At 35.5% G+C, this 27728-nt stretch overlaps 1 protein-coding gene across 3 annotated transcripts in view; it reads left to right on the top strand.

Moving 5' to 3' along the window:
- SLCO1A2 (solute carrier organic anion transporter family member 1A2) overlaps nt 1-27373 on the top strand; it is a 62349-nt gene extending 34976 nt beyond the window's left edge. For 2 of the 3 annotated variants that reach the window (XM_032159786.2, XM_058442904.1), the window contains exons 9-14: nt 356-551; nt 2056-2221; nt 3842-4014; nt 16846-16910; nt 17460-17577; nt 22255-27373. In XM_032159786.2, coding sequence (XP_032015677.1) covers nt 356-551; nt 2056-2221; nt 3842-4014; nt 16846-16910; nt 17460-17577; nt 22255-22474 — 938 coding nt within the window. In that variant the 3' untranslated portion in view covers nt 22475-27373. Of the gene's footprint in view, nt 1-355; nt 552-2055; nt 2222-3841; nt 4015-16845; nt 16911-17459; nt 17578-18659; nt 18721-22254 lie in introns of those variants that run through there. The other variant, XM_058442905.1, reaches the window with a different exon arrangement.
- Nucleotides 27374-27728: the final 355 nt, after the last annotated feature.

The following is a 27728-nucleotide window of genomic DNA, read 5'->3' as shown; positions in this document are numbered from 1 at the left end:
CGTAATAAATGAATAAATTACTGGCCAATTTTGACTTGCCACTTCTACCTGGATCCTAAGAAAAGAGATTTTTATCATGATCTCTGCCTATAAGAAATTCACAAGCTACCACAATGAGTTAAATGAATGATAATATAATAACAAGAGTCTCCCAAAATATACTTCCCCATTATGGGGCATTTCGAAATCTCCCTGTGGGTAATGTGTAACTAAGTGGGGATAAAATTAAATCATCCTTCTTCACTATGAGTTGGACCTAAATAGTTTCTTATATAAGACATATTACATAAAAGTGATAACATGTTTGTTCCTTTGGTAAGTCATTTTGTAAATAATATTTTATTTGCATTTATAGGTATTTATAACTTACCTCCAATATGTATTGGATATATAATTGGTGGCTTAATTATGAAGAAGTTCAAGATTACTGTCAAACAAGCTGCCCACATAGGATGTTGGTTATCCTTACTTGAGTATCTTCTCTATTTTTTATCTTTTCTCATGACTTGTGAAAATTCTTCAGTTGTTGGAATAAATACCTCTTATGAAGGGTATGTTGTTTTCTAATGAATGTCAGAATCCTTCAACAAACGGTTAATATTATATTTTTTACAATGGCAATGCATGATCAGATCATTTTCTTATTGGAGTTAATGGTAGTAATCCACGCTCTTCTTGTATCTTTCCTCCATCTGTCGATCAAAAGCCAATCTATCCAAGCTCTAGGCTTATTAGCGAGGTTGGGAACATATCACAGGGTGAGTGAATTCATGACTGTATGTGCATGTGGGTGTGTGTGCATGATTGTCTTTGTGATATCCGAGTAGACATTATCCTATGAAAAAAACTACCTACAGTTTTAGGTTGTATTAAAATATGTTATCCATATATCTTACACTCCCATAACTGAGTAAAACTAAGAGTTGATTATACAGTCAAAATGGCCTTTATATGTTTCCACAATGGGCTTAAGTTTGACATAATTAAATCATAATACATGATAAATTAATTAATACATAATTCATATGTTTCATTTGTATTGCTATGTCTAAAATATTGAAGTTTCATATTTTGTATTTTAAAGGTTATCTGGGTTTTACTGAAATGTTTTCCATTTCAGTGGTGTACATTTCAGCGATGTACATTAAAAGAATTCACCTGTAGGGCGTATTTTGACAATCAAGCTATCAGTTAAAATGAAATAAAGAACATCCTAAAATGTTTTTTTCAAAATTATCAAGGTTTATTAGATTGAAATAATTTCAAATGTAAAATCATAATATAATTTTATATACGCTATTTGATTTGAGACTCATGAACTTCACTTAAGATAAGCATTATTATCTCCACTTTACAGATGAAATTGAGATTCAGAGAGATTTAATGATAAAAGGAGTTCATTTCAAATCTCTTCAACCACATGAATATAGAAATTGATTTTAAAATTGGAATAAATTTTAAAGATTGCCTCCATCTCCAATGATGCTGATTCCCAGACAGAATGTGTAGAAAGTCGCACTGTGATCTAGTCTGAATTCAGTCTCTAAACTGCTATGCAAGTGCTCTTTCAATCATATTACAAACACTGGTCACTTTTTATATTAGTAGAATGCATTTCTTTAATTCAAATACCTATGTTTCTGGAGCTAAATGTATTATCTATATTACAAATGGAACTTGCAGATTTTTATCTTCATGCTAGTCCTGTCTTGCTATTTGCTACCTAATGGATGAATCACAGAGATTAGTTCATCTTCATCTTCGAGATCTAATAGTATCTGAAAACATGACTCCACATGGTAGGCGCTCAATTAATGCTTGTTTATTGCCTATATATTCTTCTGAGATAAATCATTGAAAGAGCGGCTATGTGGTCACCAAAGCAGGTCTCTTTTATACCAAAGCTATAGTAAACAGGTCACACATTGATGATTGGAAGATTTCTCTTTCTATTCATGGGAGGAGAGGAAATCTAATTGGGGATTGAGATGAAAAGAAGAAAAAAAGGAATGAATCATCTTTTAATATCTATGGCATTATTTTAAATCACTTCAGAATTCCACAAGATTTATATATGGAAAATAACATCTTTGCTGATTGCAATGTGGATTGCAACTGTCCATCTAAAATATGGGATCCTGTGTGTGGAAACAATGGCTTGTCATATCTGTCAGCTTGTCTTGCTGGTTGTGAGACATCCATTGGAATGGGAATAAACATGGTAAGACATCCTATTTGACAGAACTTTTTTGAGTTGCATTGGTACTTCCCAACTATGAACTGGGCCTATATTTAATAAAAGTAAAATTAGTGTTTCCTCAAAACCAAATTAGTTTTTTTGTATGTGGAAAAATAACTCTATGATGGTCACTTGATTACCTTTTATTTCCCAGATCTTATGTGAAACCTTCATAGCATCTGAACAGTGATCTGAAATTTCCAAGAAGTTTATATTATTACTCAAATAATTTGGGTTGTAAATACTCTGGACTAAAAAAATTTTATCATTGAAATAAAGTTGGCTGTTTTGATCTCAATTGTCCAGCTAATTGCTTTGCTATATATATATATATATATATATTTTTTTTTTTTTTTTTTTTTTTTTTCTCCATGTATATGTATGGATGTGTTTTCTGTGTTTTTCACATTCTGACAGTTCTTTGAGAATTTAGAATTGGGAATGTTCTCTTGTCTCTAAGATATTGCAATATAATATAACAACAGTAGTAATACTAATATAATGTTGGTTGGTGATCAAAGTAAACTATATGTTTTGATTCTTATTAAGACCTGGAAACGTAACAATTCAAAAAAGGTTGACAATTCTGTTTTTGAAATAAACTATTCCTTTTCTTTTCTTTTTTTTGAGACGGAGTCTCACTCTGTCGCCCAGGCTGGAGTGCAGTGGTGCGATCTTGGCTCACTGTAACCTCCACCTCCTGGGTTCAAGCGATTGATTCTCCCACCTCGGCCTCCTGAGTAGCTGGGATTACAGGCACACGCCACTATGCCCGGGTAATTTTTGTATTTTTAGTAGAGACAGGGTTTCACTATGTTGGTCAGACTGGTCTCAAACTCCTGACCTTGTGATCCGCCTGCCTCGGCCTCCCAAAGTGCTGGGATTACAGGCGTAAGCCACTGCGCCCTGCCGAAATAAACTATTTCTTTTGAAGCAAAGCTTTGTTTATTTGTAAGCATCTAAATATTTCAATTGAGCACTCTGAAACAGATTTTGTTTGTCCAATGTAGTGTTGTATCAAAACACTGTTTTGAAAAGCGTATTGGCTGGGCGCAGTGTGTCACACCTATAATCCCAGTACTTTGGAAGGCAGAGACCGGTGGATCATCTGAGGTCAGGAGTTCGAGACCAGTTGGCCGACATGGTGAAATCCATCTCTGCTAAAAATACAAAATTTAGCTGGGCATGGTGGCGGGCGCCTGTAGTTCCAGCTACCCCGGAGACTGGGGCAGGAGAATCACCTGAACCTGGGAGGCAGAGGTTGCAGTGAGCCGAGATCGCACCACTGCACTCCAGCCTGGGCGACAGGGTGAGTCTCTGTTTCAAAATAAATAAATAAATAAATAAAATAATAAAAAAGTGTGTCTTTAGGGTAGCTTATTAGTTATTACAAATTTACTATTCATATTTAGAAAAATATACCATTTTTCTGAAATCACCCTTCCAGTTTTGTTATATGCTGTTATCTTGAGAGATGTCATAGTGGAGATGGAGTAAAGGGAACAAGCAGTCTCCATCTTGATCCAACTGGCTGTGTAGAAAATGTTTAAAATTTGTGTTCAAGATTTTTCTTTCTTAGTATAATATGTTCTTTTTTGGCAGGTGTTCCAAAATTGCAGCTGTATTCAAACATCAGGAAATTCATCTGCAGTACTTGGGCTGTGTGACAAAGGACCTGACTGTTCCATGATGCTCCAGTACTTCCTAATCTTGTCAGCGATGAGCAGTTTCATTTATTCTTTGGCTGCCATACCTGGATATATGGTTCTCTTGAGGTACAAAATTATTTTCTTTATTTATATTTTTTTGGGGTCATTTATTAAGGTAGCTTGTTCTAAGAAAGTCACTCAGGACTCAGTATCTAAGAACTCAGTGCTCTAACTTACCATTTATTAAGGGTTTTGTATTAAGCATTATTGAATTTCACAAAATTTTAAAGTTAGCAATGCACATGTTCATCTGCTGGCATTTCAGTCCTATTCCTCCCTATTTTTCTTCCTTATTTCTTAGAGTTAAATGAGTAGACCTCTCATTTTGTGACAAAAGAGACAGATTTATATCTTAGGGTAGGCCATATAAAATGGCCATTTTGATAGGTCAAGAGTGGGTGCCTAGCAGCCATTTCCCAGGGTTCAACCTATAGGACAGCAGTGCAAAGCTGTCAGAAGCCCCCATCTCGTTAAGGGCACTTGATCTTTCTGAGCTCCATTTTTCTTTAATAATAATGGGCCTAATAATAAATACTTGGCTCTCTTACAAGGCTACTGTGGGACATCAATGCTGAAAGACTTTCTAAAACTAGGAAATTGCAGAGCTAGTTTTTAAATTTAGGTATATTAAATAAATCTTTCAACTACACCACTCTTCGTGCCTAGTAAACAATCCTGAACATAGTTTGCATTTTTTCTCCCTTTTTCTTCTTCTTTTGGAGCTCGAAAGTAGTTAAGTTAATCACAATGCTCAAGTCATAACACGTTATCATCATAGGCCAGTGCAAGGATTCTCTTTTATTTTACTTCATTTATTTATTTATTTCTATTCAATTCCCTACTTCCAGTCACCATAGCTGCTCACTTAAATATGACAGATAGATGTCGTTAAATATGCATTTCCTTCGTAAAATATTAAAATTTTTTTTGTGTATATGTTTTTATATTCACACCAATGGTGGTGTGGTATTAAGTCTTGTTCTGGTTCATAAGGTAGATGCATAGGTAAATTCACCAGTCCTATTTAGAGTAATTTTTATATCATCACTTCATGAGAGTTGGAATTATCTAACTTTGTGATGTTGACTAATCCAATGGGTGTAAAATACTAATGATAGCTCATTGACGTGTCAATATGTGATTTCCTGATATACTGAGCTTAAGCATCTCTTCAAACAACTTTTTAGCTAAAAGTTATTCATGATGCTTATTCAATTTATTTTACCCATTTTACTCATTATATTTCCTACATCCTGTGTTTTTCTTGATGAATTTGATGATTACTATGTAAATTACAGATATTAATGTAATACTGTTTATATCATACAATTATCTTCACTTAGTCTGTCTTCTTTCTTTTAACTTTTACAGTGCCATTTATGAAATGAAATCCTAAATTTTGTTGTACTAAAATCTAACAAGTTTCTTGCCTTAGCGTTTGTGTATTTGGAAGGGAAGTCACATTTTAAAAATTGCTTCCACATTTCTAACTTATAAAAATATTCCCTTAAATTTTATTCCTCTCTAGCTTTCCAGCTTTACCTTTTGCACAGTTTTTTTAAGCCATCTCAAATCTATTTTTATATGTGGTTTAAGGGACATAGATATCCAGTGTTATTTTTCTCTGAATAATAAAGTTGTTTTCCAAAATCATAGCGTATATAATACATCCTTTTTCCTTTGATTTGTGGTGCCACCATCTCAAGTTTTTATGTAATGTGAGTCTATTTTTCATCCTTATTCTGTTCCACAGATTTATTTGCCTGTTCTCATACCAGCGTCACCTTGATTTAATTACTTTGGCCTTGCAAATGTTAATATCTCATATGGTAACTTTTCCTCACCCACCTGCCATCTTCACTTTCCTTTATTCTTTTATTCTCAAACTGATTTTGCTGTCTGTGGATCTTTATATCTTCATAAGAATTTTGATTGAGTTTGTGTAGATTCCATAGATTACTTGGAGAAAATCTGACACCAAATATTTTTGAACATGTAATATCCTCTCATTTGCTTAAATATTCTTTTGTATCCTTAAAGTTCTTAAAAATTTTTCATAAAGGTGATGTGCCATTAGATTGCTTCTTAAGTACTATATATAAATATATAAATTATATATGCACATATGTATACATATACATCTCTATATGCACACACACATATATGTACATACAGCCACACAGATACATACACATACGCATACATACACACACACACACACACACACACACACATTGAGAAAAACAAACCATTCCTCTGTTCAAACAGAACACTTCTGATAGGCAGATGTGTGGATTATTTTCCTACACTGTCCAATTCTGCAACACCAGCTGGGTGTTGTACTGTTCCATGCAATTCTGGTGCTATCTGCACAGACTTTGCATCAGATGGCACAAGTTAAAGGGTTCAGTCCTACAAGACTGCCCCCACTTTAGATGTCAATCACAAGTCCAGACACCCTGGGCTGCTGCTTCTTTTCTTTTTTTTTTTTTACCCTGGGCTTCAGACTGACAAGCTATGCATTAAGGTTGATGCCTCCATTTTCTAGAATGGCTCACAGAACTCAGGGAAGAAATACTTTTCTTACATTTACTGGTTTATTATGAAGGTTATTATAAAAGACACAAATGGAAACCAGGGTGGAGTTGGGGTGTGCCACTCTCCTGGCATGTGGATATGTTTACCAACTCAGAAGCTCATCAAATCTCCTAGTTCAAGAGCTTTTTAGGGAGCTTGATCTTTAGCACACACATCCCACTCCATCCTCCTGGAGGTCTGAGTATGGGGCTGAGAATTCCAATTTTCTAATAACTTGGTGTTTCTGGTGACCAGTCCCAACCTCAGTCTGGGAGCCCACCCTGTCGTTTCATTAGTATAGACTCAGGTGCGATCAAAACAATCTCCTTAAGAATGACAAAATACATTCCTATCACTCGGGACGTGCCAAGGGAATTCCAAGAACTCCAAGGACCATGTGCCAGGAGCTAGGGACAAAGACCAAATATATTTCTTGTGATGAGACACACACACACACACACACACACACACACACACACACACACAGAGAATGGTACCATTACCATCACAAACATATAATATACATATATATCCATTCACATGTAAATATTTGTGATTGCAAATATATAGAGACATGAATATGTATATTTGTGATTTTAAGCTGATTTATATTTGTATTGATTTTAAATATATTTAAATTTATATTTGTAATGCTTGTAAATAATTGTGATTATCAATGTGATTGTACATGGTATTTTGTATGTATATGTATATATGTGTATCATTTCCCCCATATACAAATATAAATTTTACATCTAGATTATAATTACATAGCATATAATTAAAATTATACATAAAATAAATCAGAAGTAAAAATTAGATTTAAATAATTATATAATCATATATAAGTATAGTTTTTTTAATTTTTAATTTTTATGAGTGTATAGTAGGTGTATACATTTATAGGTTACACGAGATATTCTGATACAAGCATGCAGTGTGTAATAACTATATTAGGGTAAATGGGGTATCCATTCCCTCAAGCATTTATCCTTTGTGTTACAAGCAATTCATTTATACTCTTTTAGTTATTTTAAAATATACAATTAAATTATTTTTCACTATAGTCACTCTGATACACTATCAAATAGTAGGTTTAATTCATTCTTTCCATTTTTTCGTACCTATTAACTATCTTTACTTCCCCACCACACCCAGGCTACCCTTTCCAGCCTATGGTAACAACACTTCTGCTCTCTATCTCCATGAGTTCAATTGTTTTCATTTTTTCTTTTTTTTCTCAGATGGAGTCTCACTCTGTTGTCCAGGCTGGAGTGCAGTGGCGCAATCTTGGCTCACTGCAACCTCCGCCTCCCTGGCTCAAGTGATCCTCCTACTTCAGCCTCCTGAGTAGCGAGGACTACAGGTGTGCACCACCACACCCGCTAATTTTTGTATTTTTAGTAGAAATAGTGTTTTATTATGTTGGCCCAGCTGGTCTTGAACTCCTGATCTCAGATGATGCACCCGCCTTGGCATCCCAAAGCGTTGGGATTACAGGCATGAGCCACAGTGCCCAGCCTATTTTCATTTTTAGCTCCCACAAGTAAGTGAGGACATGCAAAGTTTGTCTTTTGGTGCCTGGCCTACTTTACTTAACGTAATGACCTCCAGTTCCATTCATGTTATTGCAAATGCAAGGGTCTCATTCCTTTTTTATGGCTGAGTATTACTCCATCATGTATATGTACCACATTTTCTTTATCCATTCATCTATTGCTGGACAGTTAGGTTGCTTCCAAATCTTGACTATTGTGAATAGTGCTGCAAGTTCCCTTTACTCCACATCCTCACCAGTATTTGTTATTGCCTGTTTTTGTATAAAAGTCATTTTAACTGGGGTGAGATGATATCTCATTGTAGTTTTGATTTGCATTCCTCTCATGATCAATGATGCTGAGCACCTTTTCATATAACTGCCATTTGTATTTATTCTTTTGAGAAATGTCTCAAATTTTGCTCATTTGTTAATTGGATTATTAGATTTTTTTCTATAGAGTTGTTTGAGCTCCTTACATATTCTGGTTATTAATCCCTTGTCAGATGGGTAGCTTGCAAATAATTTCTCTCATTCTGTGAGTTGTCTCTTCATCTTGTTGTTTCCTTTGCTGTGCAGAAGGTTTTTAACTTGATATGATCCCATTTATCCATTTTTTTCGTTAGTTATCTGTGCCTGTGGTGTATTACTCAAGAAATCTTTGTTCAGTCCAATGTCCTGGAGAGTTTCCTGAATGTTTTCTTGCAGTAGTTTGATAGTTTGAGGTCTTAGATTTAAGTCTTTCATCCATTTTGATTGATTTTTGAATACGGCAAGAAATATGGGTCTTGTTTCACTCTTCTGCTTATGGATATTCCATTTTCCCTGCACCATTTATTGAAGAGACTGTCTTTTCCCCAGTGTACATTCTTGGCATCTTTGTCAAAAATGAGTTCACCGTAGATGTATGGATTTTTTTCAGAGTTCTCTATTCTGCTCCATTGGTCTATGTGTCTGTTTTTATGCCAGTACCATGCTGTTTTGTTTATTACAGGTCTGTGATATAAATTGAAGTCAAGTAATGTGATTCCTCCAGTTTTGTTCTTTTTGCTTTGGATAGTTTTGGCTATCCTGGATCTTTTGTGGTTCCATATTAGGACTACCTTTTCTATTTCTGTGGGGAATATCATTGGTTTTTTGATAGAAATTGCATCAAATCTATAGATTGCAGATTCCTTTGTTTGGTTTTAGCAATATTGTTCCTTTCAATTTATGAGCATATAATACATTTTCATTTATTTGTATCCTCTTCAGTTTCTTGCACCAATGTTTTACGGTTTTTATTGTAGAGATCTTTCACTTCTTTAAGCTAATTCCTAGTTATTTTATTGCATTTGTAGCTATTGTAAATAGAATTACTTTTTTTTAGACTGCTTGCTGTTGGCATATACAAACACTACTGATTTTTTATGTTGATTTTGTATCCTGCAACTTTACTGAATTTGTTTATCATTTTGAATAGCTTTTTGGTGGAGTCTTTAGGCTTTTCAAAATAGAAGATCATATCATCTACAAACAATGATAATTTGACTTCTTAATTTCAAGTTTGGATGCTCTTTGTTTGTATTTCTTGTCTGATTGCTCTAGCTCAGACTTCTAGTAGTATCTTGAATAACAATGGTGAAAGTGGGCATTCTTATCATGTCCCAGATCACAGAAGAAGGGCTTTCAATTTTTCCCCACTCAGTATGACACTTACTATAGGTCTCTCATATATGGCCTTTACTATGTTGAGGCATGTTCCTTTTACACCCAGTTTTTTGAGAGTTTTTTTTTTTTTTTTTTTTTTTTTTTTACCATAAAGCAATGCTGAGTCTTATCAAATGTTTTTTCCACTTAGTTGAAATGATCATATGGTTTTATTCATTTGTTCTTTTGGTATGATGTATCATATAGATTGATTTGCATATGTTGAACTATTCTTGCATCTCTGGGATAAATCCCACTTGGTCATGATGAATGATCTTCATGTGTTGTTGAATTTGGCTTGATAGTATTTTGTTGAGGATTTTTGCATCAATATTCATCAGTGATATTAGCCTTTAGTTTTCCTTTTTTTTTTTTTTTCTTACGTGTCTTTTTCTGGTTTTGGTATCAGGATAATACTGGCCTCATAGAATGAGTTTGGAAGGCTTCTCTCCTCTTCTGTTTTTCAGAATAGTTTGAGTATATTGGTATTATTTCCTTTTTAAATCTTTGGTAGAATTAGGCAGTGAAGCCATTGGGTCATTTCTTTGCTGGAGACTTTTTATTACAGCTTCAATCTCATTACTTGTTATTGATCTGTTCAGGTTTTGGATTTCTTCATAGTTTAATCTTGGTAGGTTGTATGTGTCTAGGATTTCATCCATTTCTTCTAGGTTTTCCAATTTATTGGCATATAGTTGTTCCTAACAATCCTTTGGATTTCTGTGGTATCAGTTGTAATGTCTTCTTTCTCATATATGATTTTATTTATTTGAATCTTCTCTCTTTTTTCCTAGTTATTTTGACTAAACGGTCATCAGTTTTGTTTTTCTTTTCAAATAACTATTTTTTTTTTGTTTTGTTGATCTTTTGTATTGTTTTCTTCATTTCGATTTCATTTATTTCTACTCTGATCTTTATTATTTCTTCTACTAATTTTGTGTTTGGTTTGCTCTTGCTTTTCTAATTCTTTAATATGCATTATTGGTTTTTTTTTCTTTTTTTCTTTTTTGAGTCGGAATCTCACTCTGTCGCTCAAGTTGGAGTGCAGTGGCGCGATCTTGGCTCACGGCAACCTCTGCCTCCTGAGTTTAAGCGATTCTTCTGCCTCAGCCTCTGGAGAAGCTGGTACTACAGTCTCACACCACCACGCCCAGCTAATTTTTGTATTTTTAGTAGAGACAGGGTTTCACCATGTTGGCCAAGATGGTCTTGATCTCCTGACCTTGTGATCCACCCACCTCAGCCTCCCAAAGTGCTGGGATTACAGGTGTGAGCTACCATGCCCGGCCCATTGGGTTGTTTATTTGAAGTTTTTCTTCTTTTTTGATGTAGGCATTTATAGCTATAAACTTCCTTCTTAGTACTGCTTTCACTGTATCCCATGAGTTTTGGTATGTTGTGTTTCCGTTATTATTTGTTTTAAGAAATTTTTTAATTTTCTTCTTAATTTTTTCATCGACCCACTGGTCATTCAGGAGCATTTTGCTCAATTTCCATGTGTTTGTATAGTTTTCAAAATTCCTCTTGTTATTGATTTGTAGTTTTATTTCATTATGGTCAGAGAAGATACTTGATATTATTTCAATTTTTTTGGATATTTTAAGACTTGTTTTGTGATCTAACATATGGTCTATCTTTGAGAATGATCCATGTGCTGGATTCATATTTGTATTCTGTAGCCATTGGATAAAATGTTCTGTAAATATTTATTAGGTTCATTTGGTCTATAATTTGGATTAAATCCAATGTTTCTTTGTTGATTTTTTTTTTTTTTTTTTTTGGTCTGGAAGATCTGTCCAATGCCGAAAGCGAGGTGTTGAATTCTTCAGCTGTTATTGTATTAGGCTCTCTCTCTCTCTTTAGCTATAATAATATTTGCTTTATATATCTGGGTGCTTCTAATGTTGGGTGAATACATATTTATAACTTTTATGTCCTCTTGCTTAATTAATCCTTTTATCCTTATATAATGATCTTCTTTGTCTCTTCTGACAGTTTTTGTCTTAAAATCTATTTTGTCTGATATAAGTAATGCTACTCCTGGTCTTTTTTGTTTTTATTGGCATGGAGTATCTTTTTCATCCCTTTATTTTCTGTGTCTCTGTCTTTATGAGTGACATGTGTTTCTAGTAGACAACAGATTATTGGGTATTTTTTTAAATCCATTCAGCCACTTTATGTCATTTTATTGGAGAGTTTAGTCTATTTACATTAAATATTCTTATTCATAAGAAAGGTCTTACTGCTGCCATTTTGTTATTTGTTTCCTGGTTTTCTCTTCTTCCTTTTTTTCCTCCTTTCAGTGAAGGTGATTTTCTCTAGTGGTATGCTTTAATTTCTTGCTTTTTTATTTTTTGTGTATCCATTGTATGTTTTTTGATTTGAGGTTACCATGAGGGTTGCAAATACTATCTTATAGCTCATTTTTAGGTGATAATACGTTAAAACTGCTTGCATAAGGAAACTAATAAGCAAAAAGAAAACTAAAAAAAAAAAAATTCTACATTTTAACTTTGTCCCCCTGATTTTTAACATTTTGTTATTTCTATTTCTATTTTATTTTACTATGTCTTGAAAAGTTATTAATATTTTTGATTGGTTCACCTTTTAGTCTTCCTAGTTAAGAGTAGTTTATACATCACAGTTACAGTGTTATAATATTCTGCATTGTTCTGCTTACTATTTCCAGTGATCTTTGTACCCTCAGATGAATTCTCATTGCTCATCAACATCTTTTCCTTTCTGATTGAAGTACTCCCTTTAGCATTTCTTATAGCCTGGGCTGGTATTGATGAAATCCCTCAGTGTTTGCTTGTCTGGGAAAATCTTTATTCCTTTATGTTTGGAGGATATTTTCACCAGATATAAAGGTAAAAGTTTTTTTCCTTCAGCACTTTAAATAAGTCATGCCATTCTCTCTTGGCCTGTAAGGTTTCCACTGAAAAGTCTGCTGCCAGTTGTATTGGAGCTCCATTGTACGTCAGTCACTTCGTTTCTCTTGCTGTTTTTAGAATTGTTTATTTATACATGACCTCGGGGGGTTTATTGAATTCCTTGAGGTAATCTTCCTTGGGTTAAATCTGCTTGGTGTTCTATAGCCTTTTCGCCCTTGGATATCAGTACCTTTCTCTAGGTTTGGGAAGTTCTCTGCTATTATCCCTTTGAATTATCTTTCTACTCTTATATCTTTCTCTACCTTTTCTTTAAGGCAAATAGCTCTTAGATTTGCCCTTTAGAGACTATTTTGTAGATTGTGTATGTGCATTTCACTTTTTTTATTCTTTTTTCTTTTGTATCCCCTACTGTGTATTTTCAAATAGCCTATCTTCAAGCTCACTAAATCTTTCTTCTGCTTGATAAATTCTGCTATTAAGAGATTCTGAGGCATTCTTTAGTATGTCATTGAATTTTTTTAGCTGTAGAATTTCTGCTTGATTCTTTTTATTTATGTCAACCTCTGTAAAATTCATCTAAGAGTGTTCTGAATTTTTTCTCTGTATTATCTTGAATTTATTTGAGTTTCCTCAAAATAGCCATTTTGAATTCTCAATCTGAAAGGTCACATATCTCTCTTTCTCCAGGATTGGTCCCTGCTGCCTTGTTTAGTTCCTTTGGTGAGGTCATATTTTCCTGTATGTTCTTTATGCTTGTCAATGTTTGTTGATATCTGGGCATTGAAGAGTTAGGCATTTATTGTAGTCTTCACGGTCTGGGTTTGTTTGTGCCATCTTTCTTGAGCAGGCTTTCCAGGTATTCAAAAGGACTTGGGCCCCCAAGCCCAGTAATGCTGTGGTTCATGTAGACTCATAGAGTTACCACTTTGGAGGTCTTGGATAAGATTCAAAATAATTTGCTGGATTACCAGGCAGAGATTCTTGTTCTTTTGCCTTAATTTCTCCCAAACAAATGGAGTCTCTCTGTGCTAAGTTGCCTGGAACTGGGGGTAGGGTGATGCAAGCACCCCTGTGGCCACCACCACTGGGACTGTGCTGGGTTAGATTGGAATCCAGCACAGCACTAGTCTCACCCAAGACCCACTGTTACCTCTACCTGGCTACCACCTATGTTTGTTCAAGGCCCAACTCTACAATCATCCAGTGGTAATCCAGCCATGTTTTTGTCTTTCCCTTCAGAGTTGTGAGTTTTCCCAGTCCCTAGGAAGGTCCAGAGATGCCATCCAGGAGCCTGGGATGCGTAAAAAATCATACAAATCTACCTTGTGTTCTATTCTAGTGTGGCTGAGGTGGCACTCAGACTATGAGAAACACCTTTTTACTCTTCTCTCCCCTTTCCAAAGTCAGAGGAGCCCCACCCCATGGCCACCACCACCACCACAGGCTCACAGGGGATACTGCCAGGCCATCACTGATGTTTACTTAAGGCACAAGTGTTCTTTAGTCAGCCTGTGTGAATGCTGCTAGGCCAGGGCTCACCCTTCAGGGCAGTTAGCTCTCCTCTGGCCCAGGAGGGCAGGTTCAGAAATGCCAGATCCAAGGCCCAGAATCTGGAACTGCAAAAACATGCTTGGTGCTCTACCCCTGGGGTCCCTACCCCCACTGGGCCACAGAATATTACCAGACCCTGGCCTGGTAGGAATCTGGCCTCACAGCAGGAGGGAGCAGCCAGTATTACCCCCTGAGCTCTGCCTCCTGTCAGATCAGCTGTAGCATTAGATTCTCATAGGAGCGTGAACCCTATTGTGAACTGCACATGTGAGGGATCTAGGCTGCTCACTCATGGGAATCTAACTAACGCCTGATGATCTGAGGTGGAACAGTTTCATCCAAAATCATCCCCGACTCCTGCCTGGTCAGTGGAAAAATTGTGTTCCACGAAACCAGTCCCTGGCGCAAAAAATTTGGGAACCGCTGCTCTACCCCACTGTAGCTGAGCTGTTACCTAAGATGCAAGACAGAATTCTCTTTGTTTCCTGTGCCTGTGCTTTTCTCAAACAGAAAGAGTCTCTCCCCACAGCTGCCCCAGCTCTGAATGTGCTGAGTCTCATCTAAATACAGCACACCTGAGTCTCACCCGGGGCCCATAACATACTACCTGAGTATAGCTGTTGGTTATTCAGGCCCCAAGGGCTCTTTAGCCAGCATGTGACGTATCCTGCCAGTACTGAGTCCTTCTCTTCAAGACAGCAGGTTCCCTTCTGGTCCAGGGTATGTCTAGAAATGCCAGCCAGGAGCTAGGGCCTGGAATGGGCACCTCATGACCCTTACCAGTGCCCTATCCTACTGTGGCTGAGCTGGTATCACAGATGCAAGACAAAGTCCTCTTTACTCATTCCTCCCCTCTCCTCAAGTGGAAGGAAGGATTCTCTTTTGGAGCCACAAGCTGTGCTGCCTGGGGTTGGGTGAAGGGTGGCACAAGCACTTCCTTAGCTTCCCTGGCTGGTGTCTCAGTAGGTGATGTGACTCCCAAGTCCATTGGCTCCGAGCCCAGCTCAGCACTAGATCTTGCCTAGGAGTTGTAGTCCTTGCAGCCTAGACTGCCTTTCAAGTTTATTTAGGGAGAGCACGTTTGCCCATGGTGGCGAGGCTTGCTGGAACTCAAGTTCTAACTGTGGGGCTGGATGATTACTTTCCGGTGATGGCTAGTCTAAATGCTCCCTCCGTGGGTAAGAATCAGCTGAGTTTAGCTTGGTTTTGCTTTCCACTGTGACAGGGCAGCATAGCATTTAATGAAGTCTCAGAACCACTGCATTCTTCCTCTCCCAAGTGCACAGATTCCTTCTCCATGCCATGTGGCCACTGCTGGGGGATGGGAGGGCTGGTGTTGGCAATTCAAGACCATTTTTCCTGCTCTCTTCTGTGCCTCTTTCTGTGATACGAAGTTAAAACCAGGTATTGTGAGTGCTCACCTGATTTTTCGTTCGTACAAAGGTTTTTTTTTTTTGTATGTAGATAGTTGTTAAATTTGGTGTTCCTTCAGGAGGGATGATTGGTGGAGCCTTCTATTTAGCTCCCTGCTCTACCCCTCCCTTATAAACATAAATTATTGCACTATTTTGGACAGATAGGTCTCTGTGTGTGTGTGTGTGTGGGTGTGTGTGTGTGTGTGGGTGTGTGTGTGTGGGTGTGTATGTGTGTGTGTGTATGTGTGTGTGTGTGTGTATGTGTCCATATTTATCTCTATCTCTATCATCTCTACGCATAAGTAAAGATAGGTCTATAGGTATATGTGTAGTACTGTTTTCTCTTATGTTTTCTAGTTGGTTATTGCTGGTTTAGAGGAATGCTGCTGTTTTTAAAAATTTACTTTTTATACCGCATCCTGTCTTATTTGTTCTAATAATTTATTGATTTTGTTAGGTTTTCTGTGTAGGTTTTTCAGTGTGCAAATATGACAAGTTTTGTCTTTTCACTTCCAAACCTTACACATCTGAGACTTCTAAAATTCTCTTATAGCATAAATTAAAACCTCCAAGATTTATTTAACTATAGTTGTGATAGTGAGTATTCTTGTTCTTTTCTAAATAAGAACTGTATAAGATTTATTTATTGTTATTCTTACTGCAGATTTTTAGTGTATCTAGTTTCTGTGTTATTAAAAACAATTTTTTTTTTTTTTTTGAGACGGAGTGTAGCTCTATCACCCAGGCTGGAGTGCAGTGGTGCAATTTCAGCTCATTGCAACCTCTGCCTTCCAGGTTCAAGTGATTCTCCTGCCTCGGCCTCCCAGGTAGCTGGGATTACAGGCACCCACCACCACACCCAGCTAATTTTTTGTATTTTTAGTAGAGACAGGGTTTCACCATGTTGACAAGGCTGGTCTCGAACTCCTGACCTCAGGTGATCCGTCTGCCTTGGCCTCCCAAAGTGCTGGGATTATAGGGATGAGCCACCGCGCCCGACCAATAAAATAGGCATTAATAAGAAAAAGTGATGGGTAAAGTGCCAGTGACCAGAAATGGGCTCCTGTGTAGGCTGCCAGCTGGATAATAAAGCCCTGAATAAACAATAAGTGAGCATGAAAGTAAATTCTGAATGTTCATTATGTGTGACTAGCTTACAACTGGCCTTTTCAAGACAATATGATAGTTTTAAATCTTTATTTTTCTTTTATTTACAAACTTATTTACTTTTCAGGTGCATGAAATCTGAAGAGAAGTCCCTTGGTGTGGGATTACATACATTTTGCACAAGAGTATTTGGTAAAAATAGTTATTTTTTTCCCACATCCTATCAGAACAATATTAAATACTAGATAAACAAGATAATTATTTCAGAAAAACAGTCTAGCAAATGTCCCTTCTTTATGTAAAAAGCACGTTACAAATATGAGAATGCAGCACACAAAGAGATAGAGAATCTCTTTTACTTGAAAAGGCCCTGTCTGACCTTAATTACACTATTCTTTGTTTGAAGATTTGAAAATAAAATGAAAGAAAATGCTCTGCCCAAATAAAATGTACATATAATTGGCCCAAAACATTTAAGAATATATATAAAGTTCAGAATCTTTAATTCAATGTTTTACTCTACTAATAATTATGTTGCATTTAACCATAAGATTACTTGTCTTTTAATAATTTAGAAACTTTACAGTAAAAGTAACTCATCATTTCTAAAAATAAAATTTAGACCATTAGATTTATGTTTTGATAAACTTTGCAGTACAAAAAAAGAAAATTGAAATATTTCCAAATAAATCAAGTATCTTAATTCTTGTTGATAGATTTTTCTTTCCCTGCTGATTGTAGCTGGCATTCCTGCACCTATATATTTTGGCGCTTTAATGGATTCCACATGTTTACACTGGGGAACTTTGAAATGTGGTGAGTCAGGGGCATGCAGGATATATGATTCCACCACCTTCAGGTAAAGATAATAATTTGTTTAAAATTGTTTTATAAGCATAGACTGTGCATAACACAGTACCATTCATATGTAACTTTTTCTTTGTCAAGTGAAAAGAATACTTTTGTGTTTATTTCCAAAAGAGATACTGATGTTATATCTCCATTCCTTATTTGCATACTAGAATTGTATTTTCCCATTATTTCTCAAGTGTTTGGTAAATATAAGAATACATGGCTTCCCTAACCTTGGCTTTCAAAGTGTTGTTTGTGAAATTCTTAGCAGTCAACACAATATTGAAGGTAATGGTTGTGCACTGATCCCTATCCAATTTATATTGCTTTCTAAAGGCCCTTTGTTTTATCCTGCATGATTTCCTCATCTAACGAGTCTGAAGCCTCACTTCACGTCCTCTCACCATCACTCTCTGGTCTCCAAAATCATATCTTTTCTCCCTCTTTAAATTTTGCTGAAACAATCTTTTTCATGTCTCCTAATGCCTTCTCTTTGGTAAATACAAATCTAATTTTGAATAAAACTCTTTGTTCTTTCTATTTTCATGTTCTTTTTCATTAGGAAATTTGACTTTTGTTTAAATTTGAATTAACTTCTCTTGAGGGGGCAATGATAAAGCTACTTCATTCAATATAAAACAATTTACCATCGTTTAAAGCATTCTAAGATATTGGTCTTGATCAGCAAAAGGACATATATCAAGAAGTATGGGGAGAGCAGACAGCAGGAGATTCATCCCTGTATCTATTCCCCTTTCCCCCAGAGCTCCCTAGGAGTGATGCTGAGGGAAATACATGCTATGTATGCTGTGGATTTCTACCACAGTTGAGGAACCCCAAGGGTCACTATTGAGGGCTGGCCTCATCCTGCTTCTTGGATTCTTGTTGATAGTATCCTGAATTAAATGGTGCTTGAGACACATTAAACAGACTTGGCTCCATTCTCTGTTAGTCAGACCAATTAGACTGGCCAATGAAATGGTGTATCCTGAGAAAATCTACCAGAAGCCAAGATATTCTAGAAATAAAGGTAAATATTGTTGGTAGACAATTCTCCATGGATCCCTACATTTCTGCTTTTCTTGTTAGCAGGGGCACTGAGAGCATTTTTTCTAGACTATATTTTCAAGGATGTTGGAACAGTAAATGACCTTGGAAGATATAAATAGTGTCTCTCTCAAGGACAGAGGGCAGGTAGTTTGTTGTCCATGATGATAAGAAAATGTCTGTCTCTGAGGCAAAGTTTGGGCAGATTTTTTTTGAAGCCCATTTAAAAGATTGGGGTTTCCTAAATTCAGGACTTTCTAACTGTGGCCCAAATCCACTGTGTGCACATTTACCTGGTTCTCCCTCTGTCTCACCACTTTGGGACTTGGAAGGTAAGGAAAACCAAACTGAACATGAAGTTTGTGCTGACTTCTGTGTTGTGAGTGAAAAAAAGTCCTTTGTCTCTGACCTATGAGCCTTGTATCTTTTGTTAGCATCCTTGAAACTGTGGCAGGCTAGCCTGTTAGCTTACGAATGAAGTAAAATCTTAGACTGTTTAACAATTCTTGAGAACAAACTTCTGATTACCTTTAAATTTTGCTAAAAATGTGAAAATGATTAATTAGATTTATTCCAACCAACAGAAGGGGAGAAAATGCAATAGTGGTAATTCATAAGAAAAAAACCCACACAAATAAGTTAAAAAATAGGCCTAAGTGGTTTTGCAGATTGGTTAAACGTGCTGGTTAAAAGATAGCAATTTTTATATTGGACTTTTCAAAATTTGAACTACATGTTGTTTATAAGAGACAGATCAAAAACATAAGATGATTGAAGATAAGGTTTTAAAAAGATCTACCAGGCACATACTAAATCAACTTCTGTAGTTATATTAATGATTTAAACAAAGTATAAGTTAAAGGGAAAAAATTAATAGGGTTAAACAGGGATATTAATAATAAAAGGAAAACACTACAAAAAATATAGAAAAATTATGAACCTATGTAAATCTATCAACATAACCTCAAATATACAAAACAAAAACTTATAAAATTATAAGAAGAAATCTACAGAATGGAAAATTTCAATATACTTGTCCTACAAATGAATATTAAACACAGATGAAAATGAGTGAGGATACAGTATATTTCAACTTCAAATTGTACAAAAGTAATTGAATATACAGATAAATGTATATTCTATATGAATATATATAATCTATATGAATCTATAATACATCTATATCTATATCTACATGAACACATGGATAATTGTTAACCGAAATACCAGCACCTACGCCACTAAAAAGTTAAAAAAAAGTATTGATACCACATATATCCTGTTTTCTGTTCACAATGCAATGGAGATGAAAGTCTATAATAAAAGATGCCCAAACCTCAAATGTTTGAAAAGTAGAAAAAAAATGCAGACTTAAATTACTCATGGTTTAAAGAATAAATTACAATAAACAGAATTAAATAATTAGAACTCTATGTCAATGAAAGCACTGAATAAGAAAACTTGTGGGATGAAGCTAAACCAACCAGTAATCAAAGGGATTTTTAGAGCTTTAAATGTATAAATACATATACACTTATGTATATATTTGCATATGTACAAATATATGTATATAAATATGTATATTAATACATACATATAAGTACATATATACATATTTATTTACATATGTGTATAAATAATGTATATTTACATATGTATAGATGTTTTACATATGCAAATATGTATGCAATATATATTCACATATGTATATACACATAGGTATATATGTTTATATACATGTATGCATATAAATATGTATATATTTATACATTTAAAATATAATATGTATATAAATATATACATATATACATTTACATATAAAGGCTGAAAATTAATGAACTTAGAATTTAGAAAAAACAATAAAATATATACAAATGATGTAGAACAACCTGATAAATGACTCAATAATTTACATATTGATGTATTTCCTATCTCAAATAAGAATAATTGATACAATGTATTTTTAAAATTCAGAAGGGACATATCTTGGTTAAAAGACAATATAAACATCATCCTAAACATCTGTTTTTTCAGAAATTAAACAGAAACATAAAGGAGTAAACAAAGCTGAATTCACAGGCTCTATGTCTCAAAATAGGCAGTGGTTTCTGATATCAGCTTCCAAAGGAAGAATAAGGTACTTCTAAGTCAAGAGACTAAATCCAGATTCAGTGTTTTAATCCAATTAATGAGGTAAAACACCTTGTACAGGGTTTAGTGTTCCTCAAAATTTGATACTCACTCAGAACTTCACAATGTGACCTTATTTGCAGATAGAGCATTTACAAGTGGAATTAGTTAAGTTAAAATGAGGTTATACTGGATTACAGTAGGCCTTAAATCCAATCACTGGTGTCCATTTTTTTCTGAATCCTAGTAATATTTCATAATAAAAGAAAATTTTAGAAGTAGAAAGATAAAAATGAGATGCAGAAATTAATAAATAGACTATATACCATAGAGGGAATAAGAAAGTAAAGAACTACGTTTTTGTAAAGGTGCAAAGATATTACTAATAACGACACTGTGGAAAGGCAAACAAAGAAAGAGAGGAGACACAAATAAAACATCATTAAGGATGAAGAAGCTAATATAAGTACAGATATTATAATACTTACATAGGGATTTTAGATATAACAATTTTGAAACATATTAAATAGATATTTTTTCTAGACAATTATATATTACCAGATTTTATTATAAATCTATAGAAATATGAATATTTTTATAGTTACTTAAAAATGCAAAACCTTCAAAAATGCTCATCTCCCAAAGCCACCAAGTTCAGATATTTTTCGGGAAAGTCTGAAAAAACCTACAATGAACTGATGATTCATTCATAAATTATGCAAGTTATTCTCAGAAACAGAAAAAGGGAAAATTTTGTAATTCATTTCACAAAGCTAGTACAATCTTAATAATCACACTGGACAAGTTCAGTACAAGAAAAAAATTTGTAGGCTAATCTTATACATGCAAAAATTCTACAAAAAAATTGATATATTGAATCTAATAATGTATAAAAATTACAAATATGGTTTATTTTAAGCATGCAAGGATAGGTCAACATCAGAAAATCTATTGGTGTAATAGACGCTATTAACACAATAAAGGTAGAAAACCTTGTATATTCTTCTGACTACAAGCAGAAAAGTTATTTGGTTATATTATGCACATTCATCATTAAAATTTTGAGCAAGCTCATAATAGAAAATAACTTTCTTAATCTGATCGAGGTCATCTAAAGAAACTCTCACAAGAGTATATATTATAATTCATGATGATTCTTTGGAAGCATTCTTACTAAATACTAGAATAAAACTGCTATCACTATCAGTATTAATTTTGAGGTGAAGATCCTACTCAATGAAAAACTAGTTATAACAACAATAACAAAACATTAGAAAAATGAAAATAAATTTGGATTTTCTCAATGGGAAAATTAAAAAAACATAAAATATTTTAACAAATACTGAAATTAATAAGAGAGTTTAGCAAAGTTGCTTATATAAGATCAGCATGCAAAACCATCAGCTGCTGTTTTTATCAAAATAAAATATAAAGATATACAAATTTAGTTTGCACTAACCACACTGTCTATGTAATATTTAATATGTTTTAACTTTAAAAAAAATAGATACATCTACCTCGGATTGCCGGCAGCACTAAGAGGATCAAGCTTTGTTCCAGCCTTAATCATCTTAATTCTTTTGAGGAAGTGTCATCTACCTGGTGAAAATGCCTCTTCAGGAACTGAGCTTATAGAGACAAAAGTCAAAGGGAAGGAAAATGAGTGCAAAGATATATACCAAAAGTCCACGGTTTTGAAAGATGATGAATTGAAAATTAAATTGTAATTGTCCTATTATATTACTTTTTTCAGAATTAGATAACATGCTGTACAACTTAATTGTTTTAAAAATCAATAGAGATACAATAGATAACTTTTTCTTGTCTTTAAGAACCTAAAAAAAAATCTCTTAACTCAAAAGAATAAAATGTTCACTAATGATATTTCTAAGGTATCAATGACACTTAAGTTTTCCTAGGAGGGACATCTATAACAGCCCCCTAAAGAAGATTCTTAGAGCCAGCTTTATTTTTATGTTGAAACAGCAATTTCTCTTAATTCATCAAAGTGAGGGTGTACTTCCTACATCTCCTTCTACTAATAGTTCTAAAAATTTTCTGTTATGAAAACCTATTTAATTCCACTAAATTTGTGCTTTGATATTGGAATTATTCAGATACCTAAATTCTCATTCTGTTATGTGAAGATTTAAATATTTTATTCAAGTTTATCACTTCCATGTGAGAGAGGCCTACATCTTCTTATTCTATTTAGGAATCGTTCTTTAACTCTTCTTATTCATTCTAGGCATGACTCCTATATAATAGATTACTCATAAATATACTCTCCTACTTTCAATTTTTTCTCTTCTTTATTACTCATACATTTGCTCAATTTGTACAGAGTACTGACAAACTTAAGCAGGTTATTAAAAATCATGAGGCAAAGATTGTTGGATTTTTTTTTCAGTAATTCAAATCCGGTGACTACAGTCTTTCTTAAAAACATGTGTCTGATTCAAAGGATGAAAGGACAGTATTATAAAAACTCCAGCTCTTAAAGGCTGTTTGTAATGTCAGATATTGTCAAAGAACCACTTTCTCAGATTCAGGACTCTTTAGACCAATGCTTATACCACCCATTGTGTCCTAAGGTAGAACACAAACACTAATTTTCCAAAAATAATCTTAGACAGTAGCTTCTGTTATGAAACAGAGGTTAGTAAAGGCTAAGGTACATAATAAAAGCTAAATCTACTTATATTATTATTTTGTAAATTATGGATAAAATTAAAAACAGGGATTTTAGACATAGAAAAGGACTTATTAATATAGGGCTTCTGGTAAAAGAGAACAGAATGAACAGACAAATACCTGTTTGTCTACTCCTTATTCTCCTTCCTGTTGAAATGACAATCAATATATAAGAATGACATAAATCCCTAATGAATGAAGAGAATGGAGTAAGGAAGGGTGGGAAAAGTGGGTGTCAATACACTATGGTTATTTATGTGTACTGTAAATGGAGTGAGAGTGTCTGCAGGGATACAACAGAGTGGAGGAAGCTGAAATACAGAATACACCTAGAAGGAGCCTGGAAGTATGAAACTGAGTTGCCAGTTCAAAGTGTGAGTTGGTAGCTGGACAGAAGGCAGGCCTGTTAACTGAAGGACTTTGTACAGATGCTTTATAGGTTAATATGATTTCCCAAATGATCAGATGCATCATATGGAAAAAGAAAGCAACTGAGAAAGGCTGTATAGAACAGGTTTAGGGGGAAGGATGAAAAGTTAAGTTTCAGTTCCATGAAGTTTGAGACTTCAACTCAGGGCATATAAAAAATAACCAAGGTTCAAGCTGAGACTGGCTTTGAAACAAGAGAGAGGAACTAAAATCATTGGAAAGGGGGAGTTTAACTCTGATGTAGGTATGACTGCAGCAGTGAGATACTGTATTAAGATCTGATGACATGAAATTTGGCGGCACTTCCTTCGTGGTGGGAGGAAGTGAGGAGAATGGCCTGGAAACTAAAACAAGGAGAAAAGACTTACCTATATTCACAGAGCAGCAAGAAAAAGTAAACAGCCACTGCAAGAGAAGGTTTCAGGGGAAATCAGATTTTGCTGAGTGTGCGATGCTGAAGAGAATGCTCACTTCTGAACTGGAATCTGAGATAAAAAGAAGCAAATAGGATATACATGGAAGTTAGACTTATGGAAATTAGAAGAAGGGAAATGAGAGATAGCTTGGAATTCTGTGGCTATTTAGGTGACTGACATAAACGGGAGCAGAGGACATAATGAGGTTAGTTCTTATGGATTCAAGGCAGATAGTGTTGGTGAAACCGTGAGTGTCAAAATTAGGCAAGGTGGTGACTGGGCTCCCTGGTGACCTCTTGTCATGGAGCAAAACTGAATAAGCAAAAACTTACTCAAGCTCCTGAGACCCATTCATCATCCCTATTGATAGATTTGAGATGATCTGAGAAAGCTGAGTCTTACTTTGTGGACAATTCACCCACTTGAACTCCCTCAATGGAGCATCATAGGCCCAGAGAGACATGGCTATGGACTTAGTACCTTGGCATCACTTTTATCCCCTCATGGAGGAGATGGCATTTTACTCTGAAGACGTAGGGTTCTCCTTTGACACTTCTTAGTGGGAGAAAGCAGGTCAGAGAAAGTGGGTGTTGGAGTGCTTTGGGATCCCTCATGAACTCTGTTGTTGGTATACATGAAGCCTGGGAGTTTAGTTCTTATTCTGAGCACTTGTACTACTCTCATGAGGGTAGAGATAATGGCATAGCAGACAGACATGGAGAAGAGAAACAAGAGAACAGGTAGTGGGAAGTCAAGAGTCAGTAATTTTTTTACTTAATATTGTGGGGAGTATAAAGTTAATGAAACTAGAAATAGTGGTTTAATATATTACTTATAATTCAAAAATTAACCTATATTTACAGATGCTTACACAGTTTCTTTGTGAATCCACCTATGGTTTTATCTTAATTAATTTTTTATTTCAAAGCAATGAAATGTTGCTTTGTGGAGTCAGATAGCATTATATCAGGTAAATGGGTTTCTGCTAGATCTCCACATTATTGGGGAGATGCTTGAACACCTCAGAATACACACACCCTTAAGGTTCAAGGGCTGGGGTTGAGTTCTCCATAAGGAACTTTTCCTCCTCCCAGAAGGGCGATCATTGTGTAGATAGACATGGAGACAGAACCAGAATGACTTCCATGGGTGGAAATAGTGCCATCAGAATCGTTTATTATTATGAAATAAATATTATTTATCTACATTGAAAAAATACTACTCCTCCTAAAATCATTAATTTCTCCTCCTAAAATCATTAACTTCGCCTCAGATGATTTTAAGACATTTGAGTAACAGCACATGAAGTGGTAAAGACCCTTAGTCTTTCTGGTATATTAGAGCAGACTTTTAATCAGTCTCTGGAAGGACACTAGGGATTGCAGCTGAATAAATATATTAAGAATAACAAATCAGTTCAACACTGAGTAGAGTCCGAGGTGGGATTTTCTGTGGAAATTCTCTTATGTCTCTACTAACAATAAGGCAGACAAGACAAAGACTAAGTAATTAAAGAAAAGCTCGAAATGTTTTGTAACCAAAAGCTTGAAATGTTATGTAACCAGAATGTTACGTAACCAGAGCTGTTAGATCAGATACTTGCTGATTCATGGGTGAACCTCCTCTTTGTGGGTCCTCTCATGCATCCCCATTTTCAGAATGTAAATAATTTGACTTTGTAGCCTTTCCAAAAAGGGTACTATCCCACTTCTCCTGGCATAAATCATACATTGACTGAACGTTCACCATCTAAAAATCACTCATGCTCCTTGAACCAAGGTCATTATCAGAGAAAGCTCCTGGTGGAAGAGGTAGGTTATAGATGTTAAAAGAGTATGATTTCTACATAAGAAAATATAGAAATTGACAGAATGGTTCTTATTTACTGGGCCTGGAGAATTCCTGTTCTGGCATTCTTAGATCCCTCAAATTTATTACCAAGGAGAAAAGGAAAAAGAGGCTAGCAGGCAGTAGGGTAAGCCATTGTTTGCTTGCCAAGGAACTGGAGAGTGCAGGTTTCAGGCCCCCTTGAGGAAATTCTCCTGAGCCCTTAGCCAGGAGAAGAGAGCAGAGAATGCTTTTCTGTAGGATCCCAAGAGGCATAAAAGAGGATGAGTAACTGGGTCCTGTGCCAAGTTCCCGACCCCTAAGCCTTCCCAACATGGAGAAACTACAGCAATGTTTAAAAGTTTCTAGGTTGGAGGAACAAACTTGAGCATCAAGGGCAGATGATTTGTTAACACAGTCCTGTGCAGAGGGCTCCTTCAGAAGGCATCCCCTGTGATCCAAACACAGGGAGCACCTTCTACTTTCTGGCCTTATGCCATCAATGCATCCAGCTGCAATCCGTCCTCAAACCTGGAATCCATCTCTTGACTTCCCAGCCAGACCACATTCCATCCCATCACTGTGTCCCACCCTGCCCAGAATGCATGCTGTTCTCCCAGAGTCTCATGGAAATGAGGCCTTGCACTGAAATAGGCTGTGGGAAACAAAAGGATAAGCAGGTCTGGACCAGTCTGTAATGGTAGCAGGTGAGAACAACTTGTGGAAAAACACATGAGTTCATTAGGAAATAAGGTGACAGATCCCCAGCTGGTGAAGAACTAGAATGTCTATTATGCTCATACAATTGATGTTTTATTTTAATACACCAGAGCTACCATACAAAACTTCCCTCCATGTGAAAGGCTCCAGATAAAATTCCGCCATCCCTCCTCTCCTCATGTCCTCCTGCTCAGACCCACCTTCATGCCCCTAAACCAATCTGCATCATGCCTGTTTCAGAGAGTCATGGGAAGATGGGCAGTGCCTCCATTGTCGCCATTCCCCACACCTCTGCACACTTCTGCCCCTTCCCCTCTAGACTCCACAACTTCACAGTCTTATGTTGTAAATATTCCTGTACAGTTAGTAATGATCAAATGATCCTGTGGTCAGAGGCCTCTTTGGCAGTGTCTTCTTACCCTTAAGAAAGGTCATGAAATTCAGAAGGGGCAACTTTTCAAGGAGAGCTTTGGAGTCATTTCTGTGTGAGACACTTGCATAATCCTGTAAGATTGCTTTTATATTTAAGGAATGATGTTACTTAACAAATGAACAAAAAAAAATTACAAATAAATTTTTTAACAATGTTTACATTGGCTTAATCATATCTTCTCTCTTCCATGTCCCTTCCCTTCTCCTCTTCCCTAGAGGTTACAAAAATATACACCACTTTCAGTTATCTAAGTTGTCTCCCCTCCTTCAAAGAGGAGAAAGGCTGGAGAGAACATGGGAAACATGAATCCAGTGATAATAACCTCAGTCAGCAATTAATTTCATCATCCAGTTTCTTCCAATGGAAGGGTTAACAGGAAAATGGTCAAAGGTTGACAAGAAAAAAGAATTGAGGAATTAAATGGTTAATTCACCAAATGTAAAATGCCCCCAAACTGGAAAA

Source organism: Hylobates moloch, unplaced genomic scaffold, assembly GCF_009828535.3.
Source record: "Hylobates moloch isolate HMO894 unplaced genomic scaffold, HMol_V3 SCAFFOLD_8, whole genome shotgun sequence".
NCBI classification, from domain to species: Eukaryota; Metazoa; Chordata; class Mammalia; order Primates; family Hylobatidae; genus Hylobates; species Hylobates moloch.
This window is presented reverse-complemented; position numbering and strand designations above follow the sequence as displayed.